This window comes from Aquarana catesbeiana, linkage group LG06, assembly GCF_042186555.1.
Source record: "Aquarana catesbeiana isolate 2022-GZ linkage group LG06, ASM4218655v1, whole genome shotgun sequence".
In the NCBI taxonomy this organism is placed as follows: Eukaryota; Metazoa; Chordata; class Amphibia; order Anura; family Ranidae; genus Aquarana; species Aquarana catesbeiana.
In genome coordinates this window covers 324650022-324668775 of record NC_133329.1, presented here as the reverse complement: position 1 = coordinate 324668775, position 18754 = coordinate 324650022, and the positions used below count along the sequence as shown (strand labels likewise).

General features: G+C 41.5%; 1 protein-coding gene across 1 annotated transcript in view; it reads right to left on the bottom strand.

Moving 5' to 3' along the window:
* CWC22 (CWC22 spliceosome associated protein homolog) overlaps positions 1 to 18754 on the bottom strand; it is a 140390-nt gene that overhangs the window by 25787 nt on the left and 95849 nt on the right. The window contains exons 14-15 of the mRNA XM_073633752.1: positions 5116 to 5193; positions 3393 to 3545 (exon numbers count right to left, since the gene is read on the bottom strand). Of these exons, the coding sequence (XP_073489853.1) occupies positions 3393 to 3545; positions 5116 to 5193 (231 nt within the window). The remainder of the gene's footprint in view (positions 1 to 3392; positions 3546 to 5115; positions 5194 to 18754) is intronic.

The window sequence follows — 18754 nt, the reverse complement described above, 5'->3', positions numbered from 1 at the left end:
CCACTCTGTGAAAATGTGATTAAAGCCACTAATCTTTCCTCTAAGCCATTCATAGCAAGGAGAAAACCTGCTCAGTTATATAGACAGGGGCTGAAGTGTCGGAAGCAATTGCAGCCCCTGAAGGCTCACTCTGACCAGCCTCCTTAGAACGGGATGGTGTTGCAGAGGGAGGGTCCTCAGGACCTGAGGGCGACCCCTTCGTGTCCTTGGTCTTTGCGGCATTTGAACCACCTCCTCTGGTCATAGTGGCGAGCACAAATGCAGAGGTACCACCAAAATAATGCACCCACTGCTGAGCAATAGTCCAGCAACTGCCGCTGCTATTAAGCTCAGCCTGATTCTTAAAGATAATGTGCCTGGGAAATGCCTGTGTCACTAACTCACATGCCCCCCGTCCGCTCTGTGTCCCTCCTAGCTGTATGCACCTGAATAAGGTGCATTTTATAGCTATACAGCCTGGGTTGTGGACGCTCAATTTGCGCCAACTCCGCTACGCCACGCCCCCTCCTTCCTCCGACCACCCACCGCGCGCCCCATCTATTTTAAAATAGCGTGATTTCCCACGCGAGGTGGGCTCTGATCCTGCCCGACCCCATGGAGGAGGACTGGGGGAGGAAGAGAGGAGGAAGCTGCTGAAGGAGGACCGCTGTAATGGCGGGGGGAGCGGCGCGGTACACCGCTGTCTAGCGCCATGCTCCCCCTGCCTGGAGGAAGCTAACCACGTGGGGGGGATATTCCTGAAGAAAACCCCCCTTTCCCACAACTTTACCTGGAGCTTTGGGCCGGAGAAGCGTGCAGCCTGAGACACAGAGGCGAAACTGACAAGCATGGACAGGTACGTGCTCTAAACAGCCCCCGGTGGTGACAATAGGCATAGCAAACATTTAACTCTAAATTAGAAAGTCCACAAGAATTCGAAAAATTCCTCAGGAATCTCCCTTACCTTATCCAGCTGCAGGGTTCTGTGGTAACAGACCCAATCTTCACCTCTCATGGTGGGCTCCGTTTAGAAAACCTTCAGGGACTGGGGGCCTCCCTTTTTTTTTTTAATCGTGGGATCCACAGCCCTGGGCCTGTAAAAAGCACCCCGCCAGGAATATGGCTTAAAAAAACAAATACCTGATCCCGGGGTCCAGCTCTCTAAAAAGAGAAGTGTTACAAGAAAAACCTTGTTTCTTCGGACATGAGGCCTGGGTACTATTCAATTTCGGCCTGGAAAAGACACTTTGAATGGACTTTGAATGAGTGCAATTTAACACTGTATAAAACCTATTAACTTGAGCTTCTGTAGGGATCCCTCCTTCTAGGCCACATCTTTAAAAAAAAAAAAAGCAAGACCTTGTTACCCGATTTAGAAAACCCAATACAGACCCAATCCCCTGTTCTACCCAGAGTGCAAAACCTATCTTTACTGACTATATACAGAGAATGTAAAAACTATACCGGCTGTATATTGGAGGGACAGATTAAAGCAGAGCTCCACCTCCACTTGTTTGCCCACCCCCCCCCCCACTACCACATTGGCACCTTTATGGGGAAGCCGGTACCTGTTTATGACTCTGCTGTGGCAATGTCACTCAGAAGTTTGGTCCCCCCTCTCCTTTCCCCGCCACCAGGCCATTCACAAAGCGTGGCGTGCTTCGCTGGAGCTCCGCTTTAAGGAATATTTTCTACTGCTGTATATTTACATTACAACAAAATAAGTATTTCCATTTTAAATCATACAAGACCCCCTTTATGGGACTTTCAAGGTAGATATGGCAATTGTGTGTATTTCAATAAAAGGCTAGTATGCCAAGTTTATTACAAAAGATCCACAGAGTATACAAGTATATTATATATACACAAAATACTGTAGCAATGTTACTACATAAACATGACAAAAAGTATTAAAACCCCATGTGTCCATAATATATATATAAAAAAAAAATGTAGTATGTAAATCAGGACAAAACCCAAGACGTTTCAGAAAAACTCCTTCGAAGATAAAGAAGGGGTATGCCATTTATAGTAGATCAACAACATATAAAGAATAGTTGAATACAGATAGGTTGCAAGAAGAAGGCTGCCAACACACTGCTCATCCACCGTGGATACATCCCAGGGGGTCAATGCACATCCACTGGGGCTATCATGTGTAGCACAGAGCAGCCACCCACTCCCATCCTGATGTCAGTCATGGCTAGATCAAAAGCTTTTGTTTGCTTCAAACAGGTTTTGCATACCCATACAAGTCTATGTAAATACAAAGCCCACTTGAGCCAGGACAAATGCATTAATTAATTCTGAATGATCTTAAAAGCCTTTAGCGGCAGAGACAGTAGCCGGGGGTGTACACATGCTGCGGCCACAAAGCTGTGATTCACAGTCGCGGCAGCAATTATAACCCCTGACACTTCAAGTGAATGGGGCCACTCTGCAACTTATGGAATTGCGGCATGCTAGTGCGGGCTTCAGGGGGTACAATGCCTCCTGCCAAATTCTCTGTGAAGAGAGCAACGCTTGTGTGAACGAGCCCCAAGTGATATTTCAAGATTTTAGAATTAAACAGATTGCACTTTCAGGAAATACATCCTTCCACTAAATAGGAGAACATATATAATGTGTAATGATACCCTGTGGATGTATATTCAAATTAACTATTCTATATTGTAATCATGAACTTTGTACTTACACATTCTGGGCTGTTTGGGTCTTCCCTGTTGCAAGGAACAATTTCACACATCGCACACTTTTCCTCTACACTGAACTATCTATCCATCTATCTCTAGATGCAAAACACTTAAAGTGGTTGTAAAATAACATATCATACTTACCTCCACTGTGCAGTTCGTTTTACACAGTGTGGCCCCGATCATCATCTTCTGGGGTCCTCTGGTGGCACTCGCGGCTCTTCCCCGCATTGGTAAACCCCCTGGGAGAAGCGCTCTCCCGGGGGGTTACCTTGAGGGCGCACTCCCGAGTCCAGCATTTGCGTGCATAGACACAGAATGCTGGACTCAGCCCCGCCCCCCCAGCGCCCGCGTCATTGGATTCGATTGACAGCAGCGGGAGCCAATGGCTGTGCTACTCTCAATCTATCCAATCAAGAGCCGAGAAGCCAGGCAGAGAGTTCCAGCGTGTCTCCGTCGAGGGAACGAAGGGCTCATGTGAGTAAAACGGGGGGGCTGGGGAGCTGGGCACTGTCAGAAATTTTTTCACCTTAATGCATCCTTAAAAAAAACACGAGGGTTTACAAACCCTTTAATGACATTTTAAAATCTAAACCTGGAGAAGAATTCACTAATGAACATTTTCAGCTGAAGTATAGGTGTATTCTGTACAGTCTTAAAAGGACTAATGAGACCTCCCCATTTAATACCAGCTTGGCAAAGAAAAAAGCAGATACTTACACTCCATGGAATAGAGTCAGTATACAAAAGATGGGCAAACATCTTGGCAACATTTCTTAATTTGTTTGTTTCCAGCCGGTGGATGGTCTCATACTGCTCTTTGAAAATGACTTCAAAAGACTCCATGTATTCTTTCTTCAACAAACAGAAACGCTACAGGAGAAAGTCATGTAGGGATTACATGGTGAACACGTACCAATGAAAGGCTTAAGTACTGGTGATATACAAAGGAAAAGATTTACTAAGAGTTGCACAGAGCCTGTCCATGCAAAATCTAAATACAAAATGTAATGCATTAACAGCATGAAAAAAAAAAAACATTGTGCAAATCTCCTCCAGAGTTTAGTACCAATTCAGACTCTGCAAGTGTAAGTTTAATAAAAAAAAATAGTTTTAAAAAGCAAAAAAAAAAAAAAATTACGGTGGATGTCTGTATACTTGGTTTAGTCCACTTGCTGGCCATGACTGGCCATATCACACATACACTTTATTTTTGGAAACCGCTGGTCAATTCAGCAATACCGCTGTATAAATGTATTTATGAGTCTAGGGGTTGCCCTTGGAAATTTGCCAACATTTGGGAAATCTGAGTGGACTCCTTAACAAACCCTTTGGGGATACCCCCAACATGATTCACTCCCCCCTCCCTGACTCTACTTTATTGACCCAATGAGAGCACCTACAGAGTAAAGACAGATTGGGTGATGTCATTTATGGATACGTCTGTGCCAATGAGCTTTATTCAAGTCAGTCACCTTGGTTTTGTATTTTTGCTTCCTCCACGCTCCCCTTTTTTGTGTGTTTACGGTGTTTACCTTATAAACCTGGGTATGCCCACATGCTTTTTTTTTTTCTATCTCAACCTCAAAATACTTATTTAAAAAAACAAAAAAAAAAAACAAAAGATGATCATCCTACTGGATTATCCTGGAAGATTTGTCTAGACCACCTGGATAAAGTTTACTGAAACACTTGCACTGTGCAGCTGCAGTTTGCACTGTGATGGGTATACAGTATAGAAAGATTAGCCAGAAAGTGCGATGTCAAGTTTGATCAGGACCAAAATTTACCAATATTTAATTTCTGCAATGAATTATAATTTATCCTGTGCAGTAATGAAGTTTTTTTTTTTCTCTGTTCAGTAAGAGCTTTTTTACATGGGTGGCAGTCTCTACCACCCTCTGAATATGTGGCGGACCTTTTTTTTAGACAATGATAAACCAGGGGCTACCAGGTAATAGTGACGAAACAAGCATCAGCAGAGATCCATGGACCAAGACTTTATTTATAAAATCCCAACATATTATGTAGAGCTGAACATATAGTGCCAACACATTTTTTAGAGCTAACCACATTAGTCCCTACCCCTAAGGAGCTTTTTAATTATTATTATTATACCGGATTTACATAGCGCCAACAGTCGTCCTTACAACAACCACACAAGCATATAAAAAAGTCAGTATGGTTACAGCATAATTTAACCAGAATGTTCTTGGATTAGAGGAGGAGGCAGAGAAAAACACCTAATGCTCATACAATCGCTATACAAACACTGTCCCTGGTGAACCCAGAAGCTGCAAAGCAAAAATGCTAAACAATAATCTACCAGGCTGTAGTAAAAAAATGTCTGTAAAATGAATTTCAAACCATGTTTATATGCATGAGTCTAATGAGTACAAGGGGTTGTAAGTTAGGAAATGAAATGACTGAACAATTGACTTACCCCAGCAAGCAAGCCAAAGAACTTCTCGTACGTTCTCTGCTGAGCACAGCAATCCAGTATCATATTGCAAAGTTCTTTCTGTTTAAAAATAAAATTTAAATATTCAGTAAGCAGATTTTCTTTCCACAGCTGCAGCACAATAGACTGTAAGTTAAATGTGCAGAGAGGCATTTCCCATTTGTTTTACTTCTTAAGTAACCGTAATGAATACAATAAAATATGATTGCGCTAGGGCTTTGGGTAAAATAGCAATATATATTGATGACAATGCATTATCAAGCTCTTTAATATTATACATGACATTGAATCTGGAGCACATTCAGCACTAATAAATGTGTTTAACACAGCAAATGTTCTTAAAGGGGCAAGGAACCCAGATTGCAAAGTGACAAAAAAAAAAAAAAAACATGCTTCAAATGACATTAACAAAAATATTCTGAAAATATTTTAGGAGCTTTTTTGAACCAGAAATATTTGTAATTAGAGTTCTGAAGAGAGATTTTACTATGCCCATCTGACTTCGAGTACCATTGGCAGACAGAGACAAATTCCATTTATATTTTAACTTAGTTTGGAATGGCTGGGAATTTCATGCCTGACAATTTGCACAGGTGAAGGACCCTCTACATATTTGTGAATATTAACAAACTGTTCAAGCAAAGCAGCTTCCATTTTACTGAAACCAACTTTACCGGCAGCTTTTAGATTTGTAAATGCAACCAAACATAACAATTTTGTCTGATTTTTGCAAACCTGGCAGTATTTTAAGCTTTTGAATTAACGTTTTTATTTTTACTCTGTGTATAATATCTTTAATTTAAAAAAAAAAAAAAAAACATTTAAAGCTCGAAGCTTGACTATCTCCACTACAAAGACATGCGTCTGCTGTCAGCTCAGCATGCAGCATCAGGTGCTTAGAGGAAAAAAATATATCATCTCCAAATATGGAAAGGTTTTTTTCACAGTAAGAGCTGTCAAAATGTGGAATAGTCTCCCTCCAGAGGTGGTTCTGGCCAGATCAGTAGATTGCTTTAAAAAAGGCCTGGATTATTTTCTAAATGTACACAATATAACTGGGTACTAACATTTATAGGTAAAGTTAATCCAGGGTAAAATCTGAATGCCCCTCGGGGGATCAGGAAGGAATTTTTTCCCCTCCCCTGCTGCAGCAAATTGGTTCCTGCTTTGCTGGGGGTTTTTGCCTTCCTCTGGATCAACTGTGGGTATAGGTTTGTGTATATGGGATTATTTTTTTTTTTAATGGACTGGTGTCTTTTTTCAACCTGACTATATAACTTACAGTGCTGTGCTCCAGCAGCGGTACAAGGACTTCCCAGTCCATTTCTGGAACCAAACAGCGAAGGGCTGAGCACTGCTTAGCCATTTGCAGGAAGCTTTGTATTTTATGAATGAAAGCCAGGTTTCCTTTTTCTTTTTTTTTTTTCTATTTTTTCTTGCCACATCAGCGAGAATGTTTTCCCCGGGAATACATTTTTCAATTATTTAAAATTCAAAATCATCCCAGCTTGTCTTCACATCATAGTGGCACTATAAATCTTTTTAAATAGCAAGACCAGAATACTACACAAAGTGTTTATTAAACAGGTTACCATTACATCCTTCCCGAACCTCCCCCCCACTTTAGCCAATCAGAGAAAGCGTTATATTCATTATATTAAAAAAAACCTTGCTGTGAATGGCTGAGCAGCACTCAGACCAATTTAATTTTGTTCCAGTACAGCAGGGGCGCCCAACCAGTGGCCCGGAGGTCACATGTGGCCTGCGGAGCCCTCTGATGTGGCTTATGACCTCCTGTTCTGGGATGGTGGGTTGCCGACTCGCCATCCCTGAGCATCGGTGCTGTGAATGAAGCCGGCGGTAGAGGAAGCAAGCCGCATAAGTCGATGCTTCCTGTATAGCGCCAACTCCTATCACAAGCAGAGTGATACCAAATGCATTCTGCCTGGGACAGCAACAGCCAGCGATGGCGGAATGGAAGACTGTTATTAAAGGTAAGTCTATTACTAAAATCACAGTGTGTATATAGGCATATCTGTTCTGCAGTAATTACTGGGCTGCTTTCAAACTGATCCGCAGGTGCAGTGCAGCCATAGACTTCTGTTATTACCTTCGGGTTTGGTGCACTTTCAGAAAGTGCACCACACCTGCAGAATATAATAGAAGTCTATGGCAAAGTGCAGCTAACCCACAGGAAAGCCACAGGTGCACTGTGCTGTACCCCCAGTGTGGGTAAACCACAGCTCATCAGTTTGAAAGCAGCCTTAGGCCCATTTGACATGATCAGTCCGCCATTCACTTCTATGAAGCGGCAGATATAAAACGGACTTGTGGCCGTTTACACCCGCCTGCCTTTAATCCAATCCGCTAAAGAAAAACAGAAGGGGATACATGCCGATTCCATCTGGAAAGATCAGATCGGAGGGCCCATAGAGTAGAGCGGTCTGTGTCGGTGTCTGCTCTGCATATTCTGAGTGGACATGGACCTGACCTCCACTCATTGTGGCCTGCGACAGGTTACCAAGTCGCTTAAGTGGCCCTCACTCTTCAAAAAGTTGGGCACCCCTGTAGTACAGGATGATGTAGTACGTGTGCCATGCTTTTAAGTGCATATTTTCCTCTAAGTACCAGTCTTGAAGCCATTTTAAAATGTCTGAAAACCTGTGATTCTCAACTTAACAAACAAATGCCAATTATATTTATAAAAAACTGTGGATAATGTCTGTGGATGGTTATTTTTCCAGCTTAATGTCTACCCTCTTGCATTTTACTGGCGATTCCAATTAATTCCAAAAAAATGGAAGAAAGTGCAGTAAAAAGAAGCAAAGTTTCCAATTTAAAATATAAATTATTTTTAAAAGTGACCTTTCAGTACTATTAGATGGCGATAATTAGTGTCTCAGATAGTTGGTAGCGCTTGTTTTGGTACAGTTGATTTAGCAAACGTTTATGAAAACTCCATGCAAGTGAATTCCAATACCACCTCCCTCTTAAATGAAGAGTAAAGGATATGAAGTACAGCACATGCACAGCTATTCCTAGCACTCATTTATGTTGTACAAGGATCAGAAAATTTCCATGCAAACACACTTGGGGAGATATCTGCCCATCTATGGCCAGTCTAGTGAGTAGGAATGGGCTCGGGTGTGTTCGGGATCCCACCTGCCCAATCCCACCACTGCACACTGCTAATCACAGGCAGTGAGACATTTACGGATCCGCAGCTGCACAGATCGGGAATTGTCTCAATGCCTGTGATTAGTCGTGGTGTGCAGTGTCGGCATCCTGGCGGGATCGGGCAGGTGGGATCCTGAACACGCCTGAGCCCATCTCTACTATTGAGTAATTGAAACCCATTCTGGAAGTAGTTTGTAGCTGCCATTGCTAAGCATCTTCTGTAGCTGGTAGTTGACTAGCGGCTTTCAGACTGACCCTACTGATGTCATTGCGTTGCCTAGACTATACATTTCAAGAGCTTGATCTACTTATCAAATGCGAGTGTTCCCAATTTGAATAAATTCTATACGTTTTTACGGATTTACACTATGTGGAGTATTTTCTTTTTTTGGTTATACCATTCTGAATATATGAGATGACCTGGTTCAATATGCTGGCTGCTTCTGAGGACTGCTTCTCTGAGTCATTCCCAGAACACATTGACCATCTTCTATCCTGATCTGGAATACAGATGTAAAAGGTCCTATACATTGGTGTTTACACCCCCAACCCTGCTGACTCACTGAGCGTACGCCCATTTGAGTCCCTACACTTTGGTAAGCCTTCACACAACCAGTGGTGGTTTTATTGTCGTTTTTTCATTTCAACAGTGATGGCATGTGGAATATCTTTTCCTGCTATTGAGTTTTTTTCACTGTTCATCTATGGACTGTATTTACGTTTTATTAACCTCTATATGACAACATATGGACTAGATTGTGTGTGATTTTCAATACACTTTTCACAGGTTTTTTGATTATTTCTTCTTTTAATTTAGAAGAGATAGCTAGCTACAGTTTGACTTTTTAGCATCTGTATTACCAAGGTGGTGGTGTTGCGGTGGTTGGCGTCAGAGGTATCCTCTAGTACTCTATGGGGGATTCCCCACCATTACACTTGCACATGCCCTGCATGTTCGGATGTATTGGTACAGCCCTCACAGCTGATTACAGTCAGCTCATCTGGGCTGGGAGGTGGTGCTAATTGGTGGTTTTATTTATGGATCAGTTGTAAAGGCTCTCTAGGGCGGCATGTTCATCTAGGACCTCTGTTGAACAGGTTAGTCTACACACTGGGACTTTCTCTGTCCCTTTCATTTAAATTGCTGTTTAGGTTGTGAAGTAATTTATGTTACTCTGCTCCCTAGATCTACTGTTGCAGCCACGATTAGCACGGATCTGATCTAGTACCCGCTAAAGTTGATCATTGGGAACTAATGTATGCCAGTTAACTGGTAAGTTCAATTATAATGTGGCTTGCTTTTAGCTCTATCGCCCATAAGCTGCATATTAACTAATGGTGACTATCACACCCTTTGGTTTATGCAGGTTTCGGGTGTATCACTTGCTGGTTATTTGAAGGCTTTTACACAGTCCATTTTATTATCATCCTGAACCATTGTATATAGGTATTGGAACCATCTTTTTTTATGAATCTTGGATTGATACTGTCATGTCATAATATATGACATTGTATAGCGAATATTTTTGTGTAATTCACATATCTATATTACCTGGTAGGAATCAAGAGGAGGGTGGCCCTAGATACTGTGGAGAAGGAATAGTCACCTCGATGTAGTGTTGTTGTGAATCTGCTGGTCCTGTGAGTACCTTGCTAAGATGCAGTCATTAATATATCGTACCCCATATCTTTATATGGGGATTTATTATATTATTTTGTCCTTCTCAGATTGGGACATTAGAGGTATTTTCTGGTCGATTATGATCTAGTGAATGCCTCGCTGATCTGGTTGCGCCTGGGTAGCACATGGCATGCCGCTTATGAGAGGGCTCTATTTCCTATGTAAGTGGTACCCCGTATATTTTGTCTCCATACCATCTATGGGGTTTATCTTATCATATGTGATTTGTCTGCAATGGGGTTTATCTTATCATATGCGATTTGTCTGCATCTATCATCCTTATTCTCTCGATATATAGGTAGTCAGCCCCTATATTAAAAGAGGAAGGCATATAGCGTAACTCCGTATGGAAATTTTAATACATGAAAAGCAAAGGAAATACACTCACGTGTTTAGCAGTAAAATCAAGCGCTTGTAAAAAAAAAAAAAAAAAAAGAAGACAGTGGTATCAGCATGGATGGATGGATGGAAAATAGGGTCACATCCGTCTGGATTTAAACAGGTTCGGATAGCAGCGGGTGTCAGCAGACATGTCACCAATGACATCCGCCGCTAAATAGGAGTAAATGGAGACTCCGATCAAGTCCGCCTGAAAAACTGACAGGCGGACCTGATCGAAAAGCCCGTGTGAAAGGGGCCTTAGGATGAAAGCAGGTTTCATGTTCATATTAAAACCATCTACCAATTGTTTAGTTTTTTTCCACCTTGTGCATGAACTCATGCAGAGTTAGCTGCTCTATTACTTGATTTAAATGAAACAGGCTGAATTGGGCAACATTAAATGGCTAGTAATATCTTTAGTTTACGTGATAATTCTCAACAAATTTAACAATAACATGAAGACAAAGGACAACAGTGAACAGTCTATCAAGTAAGACCCCATTCACACAGGGACGACTTGTCAGGCGACCTAGTCGCCTGACAAGTCGCCTCCCGTTCTGTACTATGGAGCCGTTCTAAGGGGAGCGACGCAAGTCGCTCCGACTTAGAAAAAGGTTCCTGTACGACTTCGGGGGCGACTTGGGGCGACTTGCATAGACTTCTATGCAGAAGTCGTTTTGCAAGTCGCCCGGGCATTCGTTTGCAGGTCGCCTCGCTGAGGCGACCTGCAAGTCGTGTTGCCCCTGTGTGAATGGAGCTTTAAGGATAACAAGTGAAATAGATTGAGAATTTATTTTTTAATTTCATGCCTTTGCAGGACCTAATCATTAGCTTCCTCAAGAGAAAGCAAATACACAACATGGTAACCACAAAAAAAAAGGATCAGCAGACACACCACTTGCATGCTCCTCAATGCAGAGTGAAACATTGTGAGAAATTAATGACAATCTGGGCAGCTAAATTAAATTATATTGTGCCAGATGGCCCACTTATTTCGGCATCTGTACACTACCACACTGTGCCCTAATTTCCAGCAGACGGGCTATAATTTTGGTATTACTAAACTCCCATACCTTTTGGTGCACTAAATGTTATCATAGCCAATTAATACTTCACTATCCTAAATTGTTTGGCATCTTGTTTTCAGGAGTACCAAAAATCTTTTCACAGCAATTTAGAATTCTTAACAAATTCTTAATATAATTGACAAGCTGTAAAGCATGGACCAAGGAGCATTCCTCTTATCCAACTGGTGAACTGAAAAGTACAGACTACAGAAGATATAACTTACCCAAATGAAAAATTAAGAGAACTAGACTAAAATAGACTAAATCCAGCTGGTGAAGTGTAAGGACTATAAATAACTTTCTCTTTACTGTATATACAGCTACACAGAACATGTACAATATATGATTCAACAATTTGAACATAAAGTAGAATCTGATGACAACTGTATGTGTATTTTAATACAATACAATTGTAAGGCTGTTTCCTAATACTCTGCTGCCAGAACTTTACCCATGACAAGGATAAAAAATAGCGTTCTTTAGCAAGAAACATACATTTCACATTAATAATGATGCAACCAACATGCTGTAAATAGTGTAGTACTGTAAATTTCCTCCAGCATTGCTCCTGTTTCTTCTTGCCAGAGGCTGCCATTTTGCTGAAGGTCAGAGCTCCAGCCGTAAATCATTAAGTTAGAACTAAATTTAATAGATTTAGCAGTTTCAAAAAGCAGTTACATTCCCGGAATGCTAACTGTCAAACCATCAAATGGCTGATGTCATAACTGATCACATGTGCAGCACCATGGCAGTTGCAGATCAAACAGAGGCAGCTTCCTTGGCTGTAAAGGATAAGATGATTTAATTCTGCTTTAAGACCACTTTCACACTGGGGCCGCGACCACGTTAGCGATAAAGCGGCGCTCATTTTAGTGGTGCTTTTCGGCCACTAGCGGGGGTACTTTTAACCCCAAAGCGGTTAAAAACACCCATGTTGCGTCGCTTCCAAAGCGCTGTGGAAGCACTGCCCATTAATTTCAATGAGCAGGGCATTTTTTAGAGTGCTGTATACAGCGTTCTCAAACCGCCCCAAAGAAACTGCTTGCAGGACTTTTTCGGACATCCCGCAAGCGTACTGCCCCTGTATAAAAAGACACACTGAAATGAATGGGAGGTGGTTTTTAGGCGCTATTTAGAGGCGATTTCTAGAGCTAAAACACCCTATAACCGCCTCTGTGTTGAAAGGGGTCTAAAGGCTGTCAGCAGATTGGCCTCTACAAATCCATCAGTGCCTAAAAATGGAGAGCAACTGAGCATGTGCAGGCTACAGGATTTTAAAGATAGGCACTTAATTTTAATGTTTTACATAGCTATTAGAAGCTATTTAGAGGCGATTTCTAGAGCTAAATTGCCTGAAAACCGCCTCTGTGTGGAAAGGGGTCTAAAGGCTGTCAGCAGTTTGGCCTCCACAAATTCATCAGTGCCTAAAAATGGAGAGCAACTGAGCATGTGCAGGTTACAGGATTTTAAAGATAGGCACTTAATTTTAATGTTTACATAGCTATAACAGCAAAAGGAGCCAGCCTGAAGTGATCTAGCAGGACTTCATTTTCTGACTAAAGTCCCACTTTAGATTGGAGCGAAGGCCTAATTCTGCCCATGCTGATGCAATAGAGCTCATTGGAGGGCAATTAAATCTGCACAGACATGCCACTGTATTATTCTGAGTTTGAGGCAGACCCCAAACTGGAATAATTGAATATACTTACTTTATGCAGCTCTGGGGAACATTTTTTCTTTACGATTATGTAAATGACTGTGCTTTAAAGTTACCTTGGTATAAAAAAATGCATGGATAGCTCAATTTGTTATGACTATGCAGTTCATTCAAGTTTGAAAAATTCTGTAATACTGACAGAAGAAAAACAAAAAACCATATCAATAGTGGAAGCCTATTGACAAACTTAACTTGGTAAGATAGCTATGTCATAGCCCAAGTCACTTTGGAAGGAATTACTACAATCAAATTCTACTTATGCAGAATTATTTTACAACTTAAATGCAGCCTGCAGGGTATTATTATAAAAAGCCAATGAATTGTGTCTTGTACAGCACAATGAAACGTAGTTTGATGGTAATGAAGTCTGCAGCAGGAGCAAAACAAATTAATTCTTAACCTAAATGTGCAAAAAGCCCTTATCCCTTGAGGTTTTTAGTAATTAAGTATTTTAACATTTTAATTAAATATGCCAAATTTTGCAGGAAATTGAAGACATTTGAAAGAGTTGACACATCTTCATGACACGCTGAATTTGGATTGTAAAATCTGCAGGATTGAACACTCATAGCATATTCAGTTCAATTGTGGTTTTATACAGTTAAAGTGTCAGTTCATCCAAAATGGACATTACAGTTTTGGAGGATTTTGTAGATTTAAAGGAAAACTGTTCCTTTTGGGCGGTTCACACCAAAACGTGGTGCAGGAGAAGCATGTTTTCCGCACCGCAGGTAAACGTGCTGCCCCTGCGAGAGCTTGCGGTGACAGTGAATTGTTAATGGATCTTGCAAATGCAGCACCTTTGCGTCACCAAATCGCATGGTACAGCCGTAATGCTTGCACTACTTTTTCCACGTTACAGTACATTTTGCAACCCATTCAAATCACGGATGGGAATGCATGTGTTTCTGTGTGAACTGCCCCTTGGTAGAGATGTTATCTAATTAGTCCTCCTGAGCACAACTCGCCCAGTTACTTACCTTCCCTCCCTGTTCTAGCAAAATTCATTGCATGCCCCTGCCTGGCACAACACAGCAATTTTACAGAAAATTATCTGGATCCTCTTTTTTTTTTTTGTGGGCAGTGGTCACATTCATTCATTTGGTGGCGCTGTGCTCATACCAGCCTCCAGGGCAGGGGTACAGCAGAGTATAGCTCCTGCATGGGAAACCTGTGATCCCCAAATACACATGTAGTAAGATGGGACCTGCAGGGCAAGTTTTTTTTTCAAAAGGTTGCATGGCCACACAATGCATACATCTGAAACAGGATGGAAAGTAAATATTTAATGGAGTGGGCTCTACTCAGGGGACTGAGAGCATTAAACAACTTCAGTTACAGTTGTCCTTAAAACTACATAATAGTTTCTTTTATACTTTGGACAATCTGCGAGACCATAGCCCTGTGTAGGATATGATTCCAGTGACTGTGGTTTACACAGCACTTTGTTTTTGCTCTTTTGCTCCCGGCGAATGAACAGAGAGGTGGGGAACTTACAAGTGTTACTAAAATCAATTTTTTTTTTTAATTAAAATAACAAACATGTTATACCTACCTGCTCTGTGCATGGAGCCAAGATCACCCCCCACCGGTGATTCTGGGCTCCTCTTCTTTGTGCCCCCCCCCATAGCAAATGGTTTGCTATGGAGGCAAACGGTGCCTGCTCGCTCCCGAGCTGTGTCTATGGAGCCATGCTCTATAGACACACACACACACACACAGTGGAACTTAGCCTTGCCCTCCACTTCATCCTCACTACATTTGATTGACAGGAGCCATTGTAAAGAGGAAGAGAGGGGAGAAGAGATGCAGCTGTGCACAGAGCGGCCCCAATCCTTCTCTTCCTGGGTCCCCCGCGAGCGATCTTGACACCACCGTTTGCTATGGGGGGCAAACAGTGTCTGCTCACTTCCAAGCGGTGTGTCTATGGAGCTGAGCTCCATAAACACACACAGCAAAACTTGGCCCCGCTCCCCCACCACTTCCTCCTCATTACATTTGATTGATAGCAGCAGGAGCCAATGTGAAGGGGAAGAGAGGGGAGAAGAGATGCAGCCGTGCACAGCACTGGATCTCTTTTACCCTTCTCTTCCCTTTCACACAGGGAAAGGGGAAGACAAAGCAATGTAAAACTTTTTTTTTACCTTAATGCAAAGAATGCATTAAGGTAAAAACATTTTTAGCTTTGGTATCACTCTTAAGGAATGTAAGTATGTGTGTCTGCAGAAGTCAGCATTAGGGCGAACCTGTTTCTTGGCTATTTACTTGAACTCACTTGCTTTTGTACTGGTTTTCATTAGTTGCCTTTTTTAGGGTTGTAAAGAGATTTGTTTACACTAAATGAATATGTTAGTTTTTGGCAAAACTAGAGAGCAAAACCACCTATTTTCTTATATCTCCTAGGAACTGAATGACTGCTATGGCCATTATAAGGAAGTCCCACTCTCCCTGTTTTTTAAGCTTATAGCTGAATGTGTAATATAAAGTGTTGGGACATGAAAAGTGGGGTGAGATCACCTAGACGTCAAGGAACAGAGTTGTAAATTATGGCAAGGAGATCTTGCTGTTGGAGAATCCAAGACAGCTACAACTGAAATATCACTTTTAGGTAGATTCAAAATTGAATGAAAGTCAAATGAGTAACTGCATTTTTCTCTGCCTTCCAAAGGGTGAATGTATACTACAATGACTACGTGGAAAAAATACAGTGATTACAAAATTACATATACAAAACAGCAATGCCAAAAGGCAAAGGGAAGAATGGCTCTACAGATTAGACATAAAACAAACTGAACGTACGTTGTTGTACAGCAAAAAGGAAGTCAGAGTCATCATCTAATGCTGTACTCAGCTAATTTGCCAAATGTTGAGCATATTAGCCAAGTCCAAACTGAAAGGCTAATCTGCTAGAAGGAGCTTGTACATGATTATATACTAGTACACATATGTAAGTAGTGCAACTGTATAGTGAGATAAACCAATTACAATAAAACAGGAAACCCATCTTGACATACATTGCTGGTACTTACAGAGACCCCCTATAACACTGTGAACCTACTGTGCACATAAATACACAGAGACAAAACAGGAATCCCCTCTTTAGACTGTTTGATGCACACAGTCTACATATGCTGTAGACTGCATGGTATTCTTAGAAGGATGTCAGAACAATTATTTTCAACATCTAAGTCACCAGAATATTTACTGAATATCTATCTATATCAGGCAGTAGAAATAAACCCCTGGATCAGTAATCACTCAGAAATCATTACAATTAGAAGGCCATCTGTGCCCAGTAAAAAAAAAAAAAAAAAATTGGAAGCATTTTACTGGGCAGATGCCCATAAAAAAAGAAAAAAAGACCTCACAAATTCCAACTTTACTAATTGTCCTTAAACCAGCCAGCAAGCATACACTGTATACATTTTCTAGATACCCAATCATTATCTATTTTTTTTTTTTTCTAGATCTTTCAATTAAGACAGCCATTAAAGTGGAGTTCCACCCACTTTTACAACTCTTCAGCACCCCTCTCTAAACTGTGCACTGTAAACTTATTGGATATTTTTTAATTTTTTTTCTCAGCACCTACTGTATATCTGCTGTATTCATTTTTCACTTCCTCCTCCCTGGCCGTGGCCCATCGCATCATTTTCTGTTTGCAATGCCTTCTGGGAAGGGGCGGCAACTTCCTCTGAAACTGCCGGTGCTATGGAAACCTGACCTGAAACCTATTACACTGCTTGTGCTGCACTGAGCATGTGCGAGATCTGCAAGGATGAGATCCAGGAAGAAATACAGTCTGGCTTCAGATGCCCACACTTAAGATGGCCACAGCCTGCTGTAAGTTTATAAAATAATAAACTACTTCTATAAACTAACAAAACAGACCTTAGTTTACAGACTAACTTTACTAGAATATATTAAGCTTGTGTATTATAGGGGTATTTTTATTTAAAAAGTATAATTTCAGCCGGAACACCACTTTAAAGAGGATGGTGATGCATTATAAATAAACTAGGAGGAGGAAATGCAAACAAATTGTTCCACTTAACAGGCAACAGCACAGCGATTACATTTTTCATTTACAGAGTACAGGCAGTCCCCATACGACTCACACTTACAAAGGACAACAGGAAGTGAGAGGAAATATCCCCCTAGGAAGAAAAATTCACTCCTGTAATGCCCTGTACACACGATAGGACATTCCGAAAACAAAATCCATGGATTTTTCCGACGGATGTTGGCTCAAACTTGTCTTGCATACACACGGTCACACAAATCTTGTTGGAAATTCCGAGCGCCAAGAACGCGGTGATGTACAACGAGCCGAGAAAAATGTTCAATAGCCAGTGCGCCTCTTCTGCTTGATTCCGAGCATGCGTGGAACTTTGTGTGTCGGAATTGTGTACTTATGATCGGAATTTACAACGGATTTTGTTGTCGGAAAATTTGAGATCCAGATCTCAAATTTTGTGTGACGACAACAAGCTCCCATCGAACATTTTCCATCGGAAAATCTGACCGTGTGGACAGGGCATAAGAGTTATCATGGGAAAAAGGTGTCTCCACTGAAGCTTTATTATACAACAACCCAAAAATTTCAAAAATCCAATTGTCACAGGGCACCTGTCAGCTTTCTTAGTGAGGAAACTGACAGACTCAGAGAGGCCAGACAGGGAAAACCAAAGGGCCGGATGTGGCCCTGAGGCCGAATTTTGTCCAGGTCTGGTCTAGACAATCTGGGAGGGCCCACAGAGTGTCTGCAAGTAGCCTGACGAGATCCACGGCAAGAGCCACAGCAACTTGGACCAATTTGGTGTGGTGAGAATCATTGAATGCCTTCTACTTTGATCCTGCAGGAGGGTGTAGAAGAGGAAAGGGGGGTGAAGAAGAGGAAAGACCTAGATCAGACTAAATAGATTCCACAGTGTCACTTGTACATCCACTGCAGAGGCCCAAGGATCCCTAGACATGGAGACAAAACCAGTTTGTTTTTAAACAAAGCTAAGAGGTCCATGTCTGGGGCCCCTCAATTGCAGCAGATCCAGTGGGCAAACTTTGCCCTCCAGTGGGCACGCACTTGCAGCACTAAGCAAGTTTTTTTTCCCCATTTGATATATGCATAAAATTAATAAAAAGCTGACCACTGTAAGCACTTCTGTCAGTATTAAATGGTTTGCCTTAACCCTCTAATCACCACTTTTGCTGGACAGCTTGGTGTATTACAGGATGAAGGAAAAAAAAACACACTTACTGGGCAGGTTTACTGGTGAAAATAAAACAAAAGTATATTAAAAATAATATAAATATAAAAACTGCACATCTAAGAAAAGGTAAGTTGCAATATTTTATTTAATTTAAAGTGGTTGTAATTCCTTATATACACCCAGTGAATTGACTGGCCTTAGATGATACACAGAGATGAAACAGGTCCTTCTACATAAGTTGTACCTGTTTATCTGCGGTCTTCTCACCTCTACAGCCGTTCAAAGTCCAGAATTTATAAAGCTTGTCTGAGCATTTAAAAGAAAGGAGGTCAAGAACGCGGTGACGTACAACACGTACGATAAGCCGAGAAAAATTAAGTTCAATAGC